Below are 16,750 nucleotides of genomic sequence, written 5' to 3' on the forward strand. Positions count from 1 at the left end.
TTTCTACCTTCTAAATGCAAAACACTAGATTTACCTTACTGAATTAGGTAAAAGCTTACTTTAAGAGATGGAAAGTGGGTGGCATAACAGACCACACTTAGCACTGTATGAGGTCCTTCCTTAGTGAGAGAGATTCACTTGGATCCAGCCACAGCTTTCTCGTTCTTCCCTCTTATGCCCATGAGTTTTCCAACTGCTGGTCAGGGAAAGGAGAACTGAAGGTAATAGTCGTAAAGTAGAGAGAAGGTGGCTGGCTCTTCCTCAAGGTGGCAGCTTCAATAACAACAACTGCAGCCAGTTGAGCTAACTAGGTACACTTGTTAGAAGAAAGATTGTGCTTTTGTGGAGAAGTATGCCAAAATTCTGCACAACCCCCAGCAACAGATTCTTTTGGGTGTATTTAGTGAAAGGCCATTTGGGAAATGGACTGTACATGCAGCAAATAGGATTTTGGTTAAATGGTGACATTTGTTTCCAAGAGTGTATCAGAGGGGAGGCTAAGCTCTTCAGAGCATGTGTTCATTAAAGATTTGAAGTGGAGTGGGAAGCAACAATAAAAAAAAGGCCAGTGGGTTCTCTGGTGAGATAGTTTTTTGTTCCTATGAATTGAATATACTCTGAAAAGTTTCAAAAAGAGTCTGGGAAGAATGTATTTGCTTTGATCCAACATGTGGAGTGTTCTTTACTACAAATGCCCTTTAATTTAGAAACATTGCTGAAAAGTCTGTTTGAAAGTACATAAAAATATAATATGTAAATAAGCCCTAATTAGTTATTTCAATTAATTATTTTTTTGTCTCTACTTTACAGCTCTATTTTTCTCCCCATAATGTCGCTTTTCAGCGTCCAGCTTTGGCACCCTGTAAAAAAATGGTTTTTTGTAACGGTGATTATTAAGAAAAAATTTTCTCTGTTAAAACCCCACAATGATAAAGTAAAATCCCAGATTGTGTATTTTTATGGGGAATTGTTTCAGACATTTTTAGCCCATGATTTGCTACTGTGATAGTAAAGGAAATCTTGCAGTTAATTGAAAAAACTCGTGTTTCCTTCTTCAAATAAATGGCATGTGTTGTTTTTTAGAAAATGAATCTACATCAGGACACTAACTAGCCTCTAATCTTCTTTTCCAACCATTCTATGTTCTTTCAAATACAAATACTTTGGATTTGGGGGTTAAAAGTTTTCATTCTTTTTAAAGTGAATAGGATACTCCCAGTGCAGACAAGAGTGCTCTGGAAAAACACTGGTAAAATGAAGTCAGGTTGTTTCTACATAGCGAGTTTTTTAGAAATTGACTAAGTACCTAAAATATTGATTTTTTTGAAGCCTAGAGGGTAAACTGTGTGACAAATTCTGAGCTTTTCACTGAGCGGTCTGCACACCCTCTGCACTTTTGTTGAATAGAAGCAGAATTTTAGAGCTCGAGGGACCTCGGAGGTCACCTAGAAATCAGGGAGCAATCCTCAGCTTTTACCCATCAACGTCCCATGTGTGGGTTGGGGATAGGATGGGACGGGGAGGATGCTCATTTCATTAGAAATGCAGATTTTTGGTCCCTACCCAAGATCTACAGAGTCAAAATCATCTCAGTGGGAAGAAGAGTCCACCTTTCTCACAAACGTCTGCAGAAAATTCCATTGCTCACTCAACTTTGGCAATTCACCAATTAAAGCTAACACGTTTATTTTGTGGTGAGGAAGCAAGGCCTAGAGAATTTGATGGTCAGGGTCACAGTGGTGCCTAGGCAAGAACAGACTCAGGCTTCCTGCCTTTAGACTAGTGATGGCCTGTATACCATGTGCGTAAAGTAGTTTTGAGCATGCAGACAGGTTCAAACCTACTTCTGGGTCATTAGGGTGATTTCAGCACCAGGAGTAGGATAGCCTGGTTCTAAATAATGTATGAAAGTAAAGACACCTAAGGACTAAAGGTAGGTGTTTATGTGCAGCTGCATTTGTCCAAACTAAAACCTGAATGGACCCTATCCATGTTCTCTCATCTCTGTCTTTTATGAGCCTGGAGACCTGTGCATAGTTGCGAGGATGTTTAACTCAGTTCGTTAACTGAGTTGATCCCCCAGTGTGGTGAGCTTTGGATCTGTGTGCCCGGTTGATGTGAACATTTTTAGGCTATAGGCTTTCTTAAAATGCATGTTTGTGTATGTTAATATTGCCTATGTGTGTTGCATCCAGAAAATTAGAATAAGCTCATTAAAATTATAGACAGATAAACCCAGTAGTGCCTACTAGGGAATATATAAATATCTAGCAAATGCTTACTGATGTCTGTTATATCCAAAAATTTTTTTTTAGTGTTCTTTGGTGAGAATTTAAACTATAATGATGATCCTGAATTTCTGCAATATCATGGTCACCTTTTAAGTCATTAGGAAGGATTGGATTCTACTCAGTGTCATTTTAGTGTTCAGTCAGTTTGTCTACTAATTTTTGGAAACAGCAGTATCCCACTGTCTAGGATATATTAAGTTCAACTGAACTCTGTTCCACAGTTCATTCTTTCTTTCTTTTTACAATTTTTATTTTTTCTTTTGAGACACAGCCTTCCTCTGTCACTCCGGCTGGAGTGCAGTGGGATGATCTCAGCTCACTGCAGCCTTGACCTCCTGGGTTCAAGCGCTCCTCCCACCTCAGCCTCCCAGTGGCTGGGATTACAGGCCCGTGCCACCACACCTTGCTAATTTTTTTATAGAGACGTAGTTTCACCATGTTGCCCAGGCTGGTCTCAAACTCCTGGGCTCAAGCAATCCACCGGCCTCGGCCTCCCAAAGTGCTAGGATTACAAGTGTGAGCTACCATGCCTGGCCAGTTCCACAGTTCCTATGTGAACATGGGTAATATATAGTTCTTAGAATGGGCAATATATTTTAACAGGGATATTAATGAAAGGCTGTTTTCAGAAGCAGGTGATCAGGTTAAGAGGATCAGTTTTGGAATCACTATGGAAAATTAAAATTTCTGTATATATATACAGTTTATGTGAGTGTACATGTGCCAGATAGTACTCAGTTTATCATCCCTTCAACATAAATATTTATTGATTTTCTGCTATTTGTAAAGCTCTGTGTTAAGTGCTGAGGATAAAAAAATTGATCTGGGCCGGGCACAGTGGCTCACGCCTGTAATCCTAGCACTTTGGGAGGCTGAGGCGGGCGGATCACAAGGTCAGGAGTTCAAGACCAGCCTGGCCAACATAGTGAAGCCCCGTCTCTACTGAAAATACAAAAATGTGGCTGGGCACAGTGTCTCACACCTGTTATCCCAGCACTTTGGGAGGCTGAGACGGGTGGATCACAAGGTCAGGAGATCGAGACCATCTTGGCTAACGTGGTGAAATCCCATCTCTACTAAAAATACAAAAAATTAGCCAGGTGTGGTGGTGGGCGCCTGTAGTCCCAGCTACTCAGGAGGCTGAGGCAGGAGAATGGCATGAGCCCGGGAGGTGGAGGTTGCAGTGAGCTGAGATCGGGAAGCGGACATCTTAACAAAAAAAAAAAAAAAAAAAAAAGAAATACAACAATTAGTGGGATGGTGGCTGTGCCTGTATTCCACTACCAGAGGTGAGGCAGAAAAACATTTAAACAGAAGGTGGAGGTTGCAGTGACCGAGATTGTCCCATGCACTCATTCGAGAAAGAGTGAGAAAAAAAAAAAGATCTGAGGAGTTTCTAGTGTGATCCTGGTTGGACAAGCCCATAAAAAGGCATGATAATTTAAAGAGGCACGTGCTAAATGCCAAATGAGTAATGCAGTCAGTGAGTGCAGTGAACAGCATTCCAACATTTCACAGCCCTGCGACTGTGGCAAGGTCTCCTTTGTCAATCAGGAGCTACATGTGTGTTGGTTCTAACTCATCTTTCACACATTTCTCATTCCTTAGCCAGTCTGAAGAACAGGAGCTTGTTATGTTTTTTTTTTGCTGCTCAATAGTAAAGAAATAGCCATTCTAGAAAGGAACTGGATCAAGCTCTGGAAGCCTAATACTAATATATTTACTTATCTTCTTCCCATTTCTCATGTATTTAAAAACAATGAGATCTAATTCTCTTTCTAGAGGATGCACTGGGAAACTGCTTAATTACTGATGCCGTTGTATTTGTGATGAAAATGAAAGTTCTGTTGAGCCTTGTGATACTTTCATTCATGGAGTTCATGTGAATCAGAATCTTCTTAGATTGGTAGTTTGTTAAATAAATGTGTTTGACCTCCTTGTAATGGGAAGGGTTACAACACTGATTATTATATTATTATTATTAGTAGTAGTTGTCGTAGTCGTAGTAGTAATTGTAGTGGTATTGAAAGAGTAATTCATTTTTGCCCCACTTGATGAAATAGGCTTAGTGCCAGATCTCTTTGATCCATATAGTTCTTGGCACCCAACCATAAAATGGGCCACCTGGAAGGATTTCTAAAATGAAAGCTGTAGACCAGAAATGTCAGATTAATGATACTGTTTGTGTATTCTTGATTACCTGTTCTGGATCTGCCAGGATTTTGTCCTTGGGGATGACTGTGATGGAATTTACATACTCAGTAGAAGGTAGTTCTTCCTATCTAAAGAAAATGAATGGCTTCCCTATGGAAGGGCTATGATTATTACCAGGTTCGCTGACAGTACCAAGACAGTGCTTACAGAGTCATGGACTTTCTTAGATCTGAAAAGGACATTGTAGGCAACCAGTAGTCTTGGGCAAGATTTGTTGAAGTAAAGAGCAGAGGAGAGGGTGCTGTATAAGGAGAGGTAATACATGTTAATATATGGAGGGTGGAGTAAGTGGAGTAAGCATGCTGTGTTTATTTGGGGAACAATGAGGAGAGTTCTCTGACTGGAATAAAGCGATTACATTCCCATTGGTCAGTAGTGAAAGGGAAAGTTAGAAAAGTGAGATGGAGCCAATCAGAGGCCAAATTCCTTACAATGATTTGGTAAGCAAAGTAAGGCTACATAACAGTTTTGGGGATTATTTTAGCATCCAATTTAGAGCCAAATCCAAACTCTGGCTTTTTTTGGCTAGGTGAACTCAGACAAGATACTTAACCTCATAAAAATCTTAGATTCTTCATCTATAAAATAGAGTCAATAATATCTTCCTCGTAGAGAAGTGGTGCTGGTTAAACAAGATGCTGTATGAGATGCCCTCAGCAAAGTGCCTGGTGGAAATGGAGTTCTGAGCAGGGCAGTGAGGAGATAAAGGCGAGGTTGTAGAGAGACTGATCTCTGGCAGCTGTATGCAGAAGAGATGGAATCAGAAGAAACCAGAGATGGGGGACCAGTTTATGGCCCTTACAGCAATACCCTAGGAGGTGAAGGGACAGGCTGTCAGACTAGGAAGAAGAGGACACAACTGTACAACTCTATTCTCTGTAACTTCTTTTTTGTTGCAGACTTTCATTTACCTTGAGGTAAATGAAATATAACCTTGTTCTGTGATGTTAGAGCTCTATAACCTTGTTCTGTAGTGTTAAAAGTGCAACAGCAATCATAGATTCTTTCTTTTTCCTTGAACAGGCTGCCAGCGATCCATAGGTCTTTCCAATGGGAAAGCCAAGGTGTGCAACTACAGTGGGTGGTATTACTGCAGCAGCTGCCACGTGGATGACAGCTTTCTCATCCCAGCACGCATAGTCCACAACTGGGATACTTCAAAATATAAGGTAGGTACAAAAACTCAGTTCACTTAATAATAATAATTCAGGTGTTCATATGTTCTCAGGTAGATTATAAAAATGGTGATCAAACAATTTGAAGCAGATATGATTAGCTAGTCTCATAAAAGCTGTAAGACCTTACCTAATGCTTCTTATATATCTCACAGTTGAAAGGCTTCTTAACTATGACTTTTATTAGTTTCCTCATTTAAAAAGACATATAGAGCAGTTTTTACTTCTGGTGCTAGAGAGAATTCTGAGAGAGAGGAGTCTCTTTTATTATTTTTTATTTGATCTTATCTTCAACATCACAACACTATGGGAAGATAAAAATGGGAAAATAATACACACATGAACATACTAGTGACTTTCTAGGCAAGGACTCATATAATCCAAGATATTTCTTTTGTTTGTTTTGTTGTTGTTTTGTTTTGTTTTTGTTGATTTGTTTGTGTCGGGTTTTTTTTTTTTAGACATTGTCTCACTCCATCACCCAGGCTGGAGTGCAATGGCATGATCTTGGCTCACTGCAACCTCCACTTCCTGGGTTCAAGTGATTCTTGTGCCTCAACCTCCCAAGTAGCTGGAATTACACACACATGCCACCATGCCCAGCTAATTTTTGTATTTTTAGTAGAGACGGGGTTCACCATGTTGCCCAGGCTGGTCTCGAACTCCTGACCTCAAGTGATCTGCCTGTCCTGGCCTCCCAATATGCTGAGATTACAGGCATGAGCCACTGTGTGGCCCGAGATATTTCTTATAGTAGAGTAGTGCTCCTACTTATGTGAAGGTCAGTCTTCTAGCAAATCCAGGCCTTTGGAACTAGAACCAGAACCTTGAGAGAAGCTATGAAGACTTCTGACTAGGGGCCAACAGCAAGGAACAGTACACTGAGCCATCCTCAGGCCTTCATCAGCACTGTTGTTTTTTAAAAAGGAGAGCAAGGGAGAATCACAGGTATATGCTAATAGCTTTGCAAAGTAACTGCTAACAGCCAAGGAAGCTCTTCAGGAAGTATAAATAGCGGGCTTAGTGGCTATAAAAATGCAGGTCAATAGAGGAGAAAAGTTAGCATGGGGACACTCCAACTTAGGAGCCTAGAGACAAGAGGAGGGACCAGCAAAAGAGGCCAAGAAGGAGTGAGCAGTGAGGTAGAAGGATCCCAGGGTGTCTGACAAGCCACGTGAAGAAAGTGTTTCCAGATGAATTGTGACAGATGCTGATAGCTCAAATAAGATGAGCACTGAGAACTGACGATTGGCTTTAGTAATGTGAAGGTAATTAGTGACCTTAATGAAAGCAGTTTGAATGGAGTGGTGGGAGCAAAGGTCTGATTGAAATGGGTTCAACATAGAATAGAGAGAGAGAAACAAGAAACAAGAATAGACAACTCTTTTGAGAAGTTTTGCTATAAAAGGAAGAAGAGAAGTCAGGAGTAACTTGAAGGGAAGTGGGGTCAAGTTAGGTTTGATTTTTTTGTTGTTGTTTTAATGGAAAAAATAGCCGTATGTTTTCTATGCTGATGTAAACTATCCAGAAGAGAGAGAATTGCTAGAATGATATGGTTGAATCAGTGAGAATGATGGAATTGTGTGAACAATAGGAGGGTTTGGCTATTGCTTGGAGCATGGAATAAGAGAAAAAAGCTGTCTGCGGCCATGGGGGCCAGTAGGTACTTAGATGTGATGTTGGAAGCTTGTTGAAGTTGTATTCCACTTATATCAGTAGCTTTCATCAGATTCTTTTATTTCAACATCTGTGATCTTAAAAAGATGAAATACCCAGTCCAAGTTACCCTGTGAAGTGCCATTATCTTCTACTTCGTAGAGAAAATAGAGGTGATTATGCAATAATCCTGTCAACTGACCTATAAACGTGCCTACATCCGCATCTATCCTCATTGTCCTCCTTCCAGCCACCAAAGAAACATTACTTGTCCTATGAAAGTTTATCCCTTCTGCCTGTGTTCATGGTCTTCTCTCTTCTCCATCATAGTTTTGCCAAATCTCATCTCTTGTCCAACACAATTTTGCCAAATCTTGTTGACCCTTGGCAGTTTCTTATTCTACTGGACTTCTCTAGGATACACTATTTGACCAGATGGACTATACTCCTTTTGAATTCTCCTGCCTTGGTTTTGATAACACACCGCCGGTTCTCCTCCCTCTAACTCTTCTTTTTCAATCGCCTTCTCTAATTTCTTGTCCTCTGCCTACACTTTTAATAGTGGGCTCCTTAAGATTCGTTATTTTGTTTCCCACTTTATACTCTTTCTATTGGGCATCTCCCTCACTTACATCGTTTTAACTACCAGGATTCTTATGCTGATAATTCCTACTTTTATCTGCATCTCCAGTTTTGCTACTAAAATTGAAATCTGTGGCTTTAATTGCCTATTGGAAATCTCGACTTTATTTTCAACCTAGTAGTCTTCAAGATATATAAATTGGCTAGCTATATGGTACAGCATTTCTACCCTTGCATAAAAAAGGTTGTAGAATTTGGCAAGTCCAGGAATCTAACTCCCTACTGGAGTAGCACTCTAGGCTTAGGATTCTGTTATGATCCTTAATCTTACACACATAATAGATAACATACTTCAATTACCTGGTATTACCAGAAGCTTTTCTGATCCTTCTGCCAGAATGTTGTGACATCTGCCTTGAATGTACCTTCTGTGCAAGGGGCTTTATATGGAAACAGGCTGTATGACTGCTTTTAAAATTGATCCATAATAGTTGTACATGTTTATGGGGTATATGTAATATTTTGATACATACATACTGTGTGTAATACTTAAATCAGGGTATCCATCAGCTCAAATATTTATCATTTCTTTGGGTTGGGAACATTCAAAGTGTTCTCTTCTAGCTATTTTTGAAATACACAATAAATTTTTATGAACTATAGTTGCCCTACTATGCTATCAAACACTAGAACTTCTCTTTCCAACTATTTTTTTATACCCATTAACCAACCTTTCTTCATTCCCCTCTTCCCCCTACTTTTCTTAGCCTCTGGTAACCACCGTTCTACTCACTACCTCCATGAGATCAATTTTTTTGCTCCTACATGTGAGTGAAAATATGTGATATTTTTCTTGTCTGTGCCTGCCTTACTTCTTTTTTTCTTTTTTTTTTTGAGACGGAGTCTTGCTCTGTTGCCAGGTTTGGAGTTCAGTGGTGCAATCTCAGCTCACTGCAACCTCCACCTCCCAGGTTCAAGTGATTCTCATGCCTCAGCCTCCCGAGTAACTGGCACTACAGGCACGTGCCACCACGCCCAGCTAGTTTTTGTATTTTTTAGTAGAGACGGGGTTTCACCATGTTGGCCAGGATGATCTCGATCTCTTGACCTTGTGATCCACCCTCCTCAGCCTCCCAAAGTGCTGGCATTACAGGAGTGAGCCACCGGGCCGAGCTGGCTTATTTCACTTTAATTTCCAGTTCTATCCATGTTGCTGCAAATGACAGAATTTTATTCTTTTTTTTTTTTTTTTTTGAAACAGGGTCTCACTCTGTCACTCAAGGTGTGGAGTGCAGTGGCACGGTCATGGCTCACTGCAGCCTTGACCTCCTGGGCTCAAGCAGTCCTCCCACCTCAGCCTCCCAACTAGCTGGGACCATAGGTGCACACCACTACATCTGACTAATTTTTGTATTTTTTGTAGAGTTGGGGTTTCACCATGTTGCCCAGGCTGGCCTCGAACTCCTGAGCTCAAGCAATCTTCCCACCTCGGCCTCCCAAAGGCATGAGCCACCACACCTGGACAAGAATTTCATTCTTTTTTATGGCTGAATAATATCCCATTGTGCATATATACCACATTATCCATTTGTCCATTGATGGGCACTTGATTCCATATCTACCACCTTTTGGTTATATATCTAGCAGTGATATTGCTGGGTCATATGTTGTTCTATTATTAGTTTATTGAAGAACTCCCATACTGTTTTCCACAGTGGCTGTACTAATTTACATTCCCACTAATAGTGTCTGAGCATTCATTCCCTTTTCTCCACATCCCCACCAGCATCTGTTATTTTTTGTCTTTTGAGTAATAGCCATTTTAACTGGAGTAAGATGATATATCATTGTGGTTTTGATTTGCATTTCCCTGATAGATTAGTGATGTTGAGCATTTTTTAACATACCTGTTGGCTATTTGTATGTGTTTATTGAGAATTGTCTATTCAGATCTTTTGCTTGTTTTAAAATAAGATTTATTTTTGTTGCTACTGAGTTGAATTGCTTATATATTCTGGTTATTAATCCCTTGTCAGATTAATGGCTTGCACATATTTTCTTCCATTTTGTACATTGTCTCTTCACTTTGTTGGTTGTTTCTTTTGCTATGCAGAAGCTTTTTAGCTTGATGTAATCCTACCTATCTATTTTTGCTCTTGTTGCCTGTGCTTTTGAGGTCTTACCCAAAAAATCTTTGCCCAGGACAATGTTCTGAAGCATTTTTTCAATGCTTCCTTCTGGTCATTTTATTTGTCAGGTCTTACATTTCAGTCTTTAATACATTTTTATTTGATTTTTGTATATCCTGAGGGGGTCTAGTTTCATTCTTCTGCATATGAATATCCAGTTTTCCCAGCACCATTTACTGAAGAGACTGTCCTTTCCCCAGTGTAGGTCCTTGGCAGCTTTGTTGAAAATGAGTTGGTTGTAAATGCATGGATTTATTTCTGGGTTCTTGTTCTGTTCCATTGGTCTATGTGCGTATGTCTGTTTTGATGCCACCTTGCTAACAGATATCTGAGACTTATTTTCATTGTAACTATGTTACCTAGGAGCAAGTAGGTGGGGAACGGCCCTAGAGCTGTCACCTACCTGGAATCTTTGGAGTCTAATAAAACAAACATGAAAATTGTGAGTGGTCAATTGGCTTATGTCCTTTTCTAATATATCCCTGGGCAACTCTGTTTCCAGTTCTACCCAATAATCATCCAAATCTTCACTGTTTTCAAGATGCCTCTTCTTAATTATTCTCAGCGTAAGACCTTGTCTCCTACTTCAAGGAGAAAAATGAAGTTATGAATATGAATATCTGCAAATCTATCTATATTTGTACCTATCCTGTTTTCCCTCGTAACTTGAGAGAAAGAAGAACCCCTTCTTTTGTTTAGTGACCATCTTTCCACCTGTGCTCCAGATATTTTTATCCATCTAGGGAATCCTTGCTTATTCTTTGAGAGCTAAAGAAGGCATGTCCTCCGTGGTGACAGCTTTTTTGTTGCTCCCCACCATTCCCCATTGATGGCATTGCTGACTCTCGCCTTCATGCCACCATCATGTCATGTGGACCTTGAGAACTGCACTTATTAAGGGATTAATAGCAGGAGCTTGGAGTTAAAACCCCTACCTGTTATCAGTTGCTTGATTTTTTGGGGCAAATTGCTTGAATTTTCTGGAGCCTCAGTTTTGTAATCTGTAAAACGAGCCCAGACTGCCAAGGCTCAAGTCTTAGCATTGTCACTTGTTAAACCTAGGCAAGTTATTTAGACTATGGGTGTCAGTTTCCTCATATGTAAAATGAGGATATTAATGCCTTATAGAGTTACTGCTGGGTAAATGGGTTAATGCACGTGTCATGTTTAGAGCAGTGCCTAGCACATAGTGTGTACCAAATTTGTTCTCTTCATATTTTCACATATTTACCTAAAAGAGTTGTGTGAATTGGGGTAATATAAGAAAAGCACTTAGCAAATGACTGTGATAGGCACTTAATGAATGGAAGCTGTTACTATTTTCATTATCATAACATCTATATAACAGCTAGTTGCTTGTCTATTTTCTCTATAAAGGTGAGCTCTCTGGGCACACGGAATGTGTTTTAGCACAGTTCTGGCACATAGTAGACAAGCAGGAATGTATATTAAATGAATGAAAGAATGAAGCCTGTCCCCTGGGAACATCAAACTCTAACAGTTCCCAAATTGGCCTTATCACATCACACTCACCAGATGTTCCCCCAAGTGCACAGTACCTGTCTTGGTGAATGCCCCACAGTCACCACTGCCAGATGTGGGAGACATCCTGGAATCCTCCCTCTGGCACACCTACACTGCCTAAGCAGTTAGCAAAACCAAGCCTTTATTTTAGCTCTTGAGGCCATGCTCTCCACTGTACTCCAGTCCCACCACACTAACTCAAACCCTCAGTCTCACTTACATGAAGGAAGTCAGGAGCCTCCGATTTGCACTTCCTGCCTTTAAGTGTCGCTCTCTGGCTGGTATATTTCAAAAGAAAAGTCCTAATCTTACCTTAAGTACATTTCTTACTCTGTCTCAGTCTTAGTTTCTTCACCTTTAGAATGGAAATAATAATAGAACCCAGTTCATAAGGTTGCTGTTTGCCTAAATGAGTGATTCACAGAAAGCACCTGGCACAGGGTGTGGCGCATCATAAGCCCTCAGTTATGGTTAGCTTTGACTGCGATTGTATACAGGACAAATACAATTCTCTTAGCCTTCATGATCCTTAGTCCCTGCCTGCCTTCCTAGCTCCTTCATCCATAACCGTTTCCCAGCACCAATCTCTTCATTAATATTACAGTCATCCGTCTATTTCCCTGTCATGCCATGCTGTTTCACACCTCTTGTCTTCCTCTTGCCCTCACCCACAACAGCAAATCCTAAAACCCAGCTTAAAACCTCTTTTCCTCTCCTGATTCTTTCTTTCCTGTCTACCAGACAAAATTATCATTCTATCCTCTGCTTCTTGTACTTAACACTTTGCATATAGGCTATAAATATATTTGCCATGTGTGTATTAGATGAAAACTCATTTAGAGGGAAAGAATGATAGTTGAGCTTGGTTTAGAAGTTTTGGATTAATCTGCTTGGAGCGGGGCTTTGACAGCTATGAGAGGTGTTTACAGAGCAAGTGAGTGAGGCAGTCCAAGCCCTGTGATCCATTGAGAGCTTAGGCGTGTGGCACCTGCCACCAGAATACACACCAATTAGTAAAGCAAAAGCAGAAAATGTGGCACTGAATAAGAAAAATTAAAAGGCAAGCATGGTTGATGATGGCATGAAATGGAGGAGGAGATCCGAATCTGTTTACAATGAGCTCTGAAGGTCACAGAAATCACCAATTCAGCCATCGTTGACACTTAAAATCTCTCTGTAAAGCAGGATGTTTTGTTGTGGTGGTCACTCAAGTAATTAGATTTGATTTTGAGAGGATAGGTAGGTAATTGAAGATATTAGGTACACTCGCTTCATCCATGTTGCACATGAGGAAAATCTCCTTTGTCAGACCACTCCTTCCTAAGTTCTTAGTGGACCAAGGAAGATTTTAAAGCAAAAGTGGACCTGGTGGATTTTATCTGGATCATCTCTCATTGGCATTAAGTAACTATATTCCATTTAGTCCAGTGTCTGGCTGTCTTTTCTCAGATATCAGGATTTAACTTAATTCTCCTAATTGTGAGGATCAATTCAGACCTATCAGTTTCCAAGACCAGACATCGTTCTGTTAGATCTGCCTGCTATCCTTAATAGCAAGTACGTGACTGGCTTGAATATCCATTTAAAAGAGTAAAAAATGGTTTTGCAGAACAGAATGAAATCTGTCATCTTAAGCATTTCCTGGCCTGCCCTCTGGAGTATTAATAATCCTAATTATTTTTAAAGCAGGATTTCATCTATTTTCTGGTGTTATACTGAAGATTGAATTGAGCTCCAAGATTAGGAAGCGCTAAACCCTATCCTCAATTTCTATAGCCATTTTCTAATAAAATCTCTTTGAAGATAACTTTCCCTATCCCCCAATCAAAAATATCAAGCGTAGCAAAGAGATGGTAAGGAAATCAAACAACTCCAACTCTTCCAAATAGTTTCCTTTAGTTTTGTTAAAAAAAAATTTATTTGCATCCTAGCTTGAATATTCACATTCCATTTAGCTAGGGGTTTTCCATGTTACATAAACCATTTCCTATCTCTACATCTTGAGAGGTGTTCAAGGCAAGTTCTACTGCCCTTGTGGAGCTGAGGAAAAGCTCACTGATGGGAAAAACCTCTTGATCAGAGTCATTTGGAGATTCTGAGAACAAAGTGTAATTAAACTGAAGGTTTCCTAATTTCTCCTCCATTAGCCCACAGTGACTGTTTTAACAGGACTAAAAAGCATTACCGTTAGAATTGATTTTATTATGATTTTGGCTATGAATTTTTATGATAGAGATGGGAATAAATACAGGAAGGAAACGTTTTACCAAAGCAATAAGTGGTTATTTTACGGTGGTAAGATTATAGATATTTTTTTCCTCTGTTGATCTTTATTCTCCAAATTTTCAGTAATGGGATTATATTACTTTTATGATTTTATAAATTTTAACTGTCATATTTTATTTAAGAAAATATATATTAAAAGTTAACTTTTTTAATGCCTTGGAATCTTTTTTTTTTTTTTTTTTTTTTTAGAGACAGGGTCGTGCTCTGTTACCCAGGCTGGAGTGCAGTGGCACTACTGTAGCTCACTGCAGCCTTGAACTCTGGCGCTCAAGCATTCCTCCCACTCCAGCCTCCTGAGTAGTTGGGACTACAGGCGCATGCCACCACACCTGGCTAATTTTTAAATGAGTTTTTGGTAGAGACAAAGTCTTGCTATGTTGCCCAGGCTGGTCTCAAACTCCTGGCCTAAAGCAATCCTCCTGCCTCAGCCTCCCAAAGTGTTGGGATTATAGGCGTGAGCCACTGTGCCTGAACCAGAATTATAAATGTAAATGATTATTCTGTCCTGTGATAGATAATTTGAGAGTTTAATGTGGTAAGTGAGGCTGTTTTTCCCTAAATGCCTTGCACTGCTATATTTTATTCATTCTTCTTTTTTGAATATAGTATACTTTCAGTAAGTTCAAGGTTCAAAAAGTAAAAGGGGGCATGCGTACATACATAAATAATCTCCTTTCTACTCACCCCATTCTTCTCAGAGGCAACCAAAACACTCCTTTCTCGTGTATCCTTCCAGACATATTTTATGTACATGTATTTTTTCATACAAAAATGATGATATAGTATACACCCTGTGCTTAGAGAGCTTTCCATTTAGATAATAAAACTCTTCCTTGCATTTTTTTAAATATTTCATGAATTTTACATACATATTTACACACACACACACACACACACACACACACACACACACACTAATTTATCTAACCAGTTCTTTTTTTGATGGACATTTAGATTTTTCCAGTCCTTTGCTATTATAGACAGTAATTCAATGAATAACTTTTTACATAATATCGAATATAATTTTTTTCATTGATAAGCAAAACTATCTGTAGATAACTTCCTAGATGTAGGTATGTACATTTGTGAGTTTGATGGATAGTGCCAAGTTGCCCTCAATTAGGGTTGTATGCTCTTTGTTTTCACCTTGTAGCTTCCTGTAGGTGCCTCTCTTCCCCTGGTGCTAGGATGTCAGCTGTCATTTATGTTGTATCCGTGCTGCCTCTAGCTATCTTTTCTTCTTTATGGACTCTAAATATGTTAGGAACTTAGAAACAAATAACCAAGCTGTAGGAACTATGTCTAAAGCAAGAGTGTACGCTTCAAAGTTATGGCCAGAGCATTGTAAATTATTCATGCATTTGTTCAACAAGTATTTACTGGATATTTATTGTGCTCACTGTTCTAGGCACTGGGGACATAGTTTCTGCCCTTATGGATGCTGTTATTCCAGTGAAAGGAGAAAGACAGTAAAAAAAAATACACAAATAGACTGGGCACAGTGGCTCATGCCTATAATCCTAGTGCTTTTGGAGGCTAAAGCAGAAGGATTTGCTTGAGACCAGCTTGGGCAGCAGCAAGACCCTATCTCTACAAAAAATTTAAAAATTAGCCAGGCATGGTGGCATGCACCTGTAGTCCTACCTAGCTACTCCAGAGGCTGAGGTGGGAGGATCCCTTGAGCCCAGAAGTTTGAAGTTACAGTGAACTATGATCATGCCACTGCATTCCAGCCAGCCTGGGCAACAGAGCAAAACCTTGTCTCTAAAATAGAATAAAATAAAATAAATTGCACAAATAAGTAACTTATGTATAAATGAAATGTTACTGAACTTCAGTTTTAAAGTTAAAATCAAATGGGATCCTACATGTCAGTGTCCTGCTTAATTACATTATAGGTTAGTCTTCATTTGTAGCCTACTTGCTGTGAGATGGAGAAGGGGCAGGAAAACTCTTTTATGGAGTGATAAGCTGATAAGAGTATGGTAACATTATTAAAAAATAAGAAGAATTGTGAATGTAAACAATGCTAAAAAGCACAGAGCAGAGTATCCAGGGATCTGAGTTCTGGCTCTAATTCTACCATGACGTGACCACAAATAAGTTACGCTCTTTGTACTCAATTTTCTCTTCTATTAAATACAGGCAATGGATTAGTTCAGTGTTTCTCAAAGTGTATTCCACAGAGCATTACCAAATTATTTCATATTAGTAGATGTTACGCAAAAAGGAGGGCCACAGCTAGGCCAGCTTTATAGGAATTGGAAAAGGGCCCCTCCAGAACACAGCTCAGCAAACTCACAGCTTAGCAAGAGGATACAGCAAGGTAGAGAAAGACGCCCTTTCTTCTGGTTGGTGAGTGGGGGTCCAGGCTGGATCTTATCTCCCATACCCCCACCACCCATGCATCCTGTGCAGCACTAAACAGCTGCCGTGTCTGTAGTAAAATAGCTTTGAGAAGTGGCTGGGTTAAGCAGGTTTTCTTCGGTAAGAGATGTCTCAGTTTTAATATGCAAACATGCTGTACTTTGAATCTCCAAGGAAAGAAAGTGGTGTGTGGCATACATCTTATTGGACCTCAGAACGTCTTTTTTGTGGGATTAGTGTTCCTTGGAACACAAGTTGAGAAAAATTGAATTAGATTATCTTTACTAGTCTTTGTTATTCTATGAGTCCTTCTTATTCATGTTTTATTCTGATACATTTTCCTCCTTTAATAAAAATAAAGTCCTCACTACCACCACCATAATACCATGTCATCTCCAAATTGCTGTCTATAGTTAAACATTCCCTTTGCCCCATTACGTTATCACCAGGGGCTATTTTTGTGGGG

General features: G+C 39.7%; 1 protein-coding gene across 2 annotated transcripts in view; it reads left to right on the plus strand.

Moving 5' to 3' along the window:
* PLEKHM3 (pleckstrin homology domain containing M3) overlaps positions 1-16,750 on the plus strand; it is a 206,703-nt gene that overhangs the window by 74,769 nt on the left and 115,184 nt on the right. For both annotated transcript variants that reach the window (XM_032754736.2, XM_058439120.1), the window contains exon 4: positions 5,529-5,674. In XM_032754736.2, the coding sequence (XP_032610627.1) occupies positions 5,529-5,674 (146 nt within the window). The remainder of the gene's footprint in view (positions 1-5,528; positions 5,675-16,750) is intronic.

This window comes from Hylobates moloch, unplaced genomic scaffold (genome assembly GCF_009828535.3).
Source record: "Hylobates moloch isolate HMO894 unplaced genomic scaffold, HMol_V3 SCAFFOLD_1, whole genome shotgun sequence".
NCBI lineage: Eukaryota > Metazoa > Chordata > Mammalia > Primates > Hylobatidae > Hylobates > Hylobates moloch.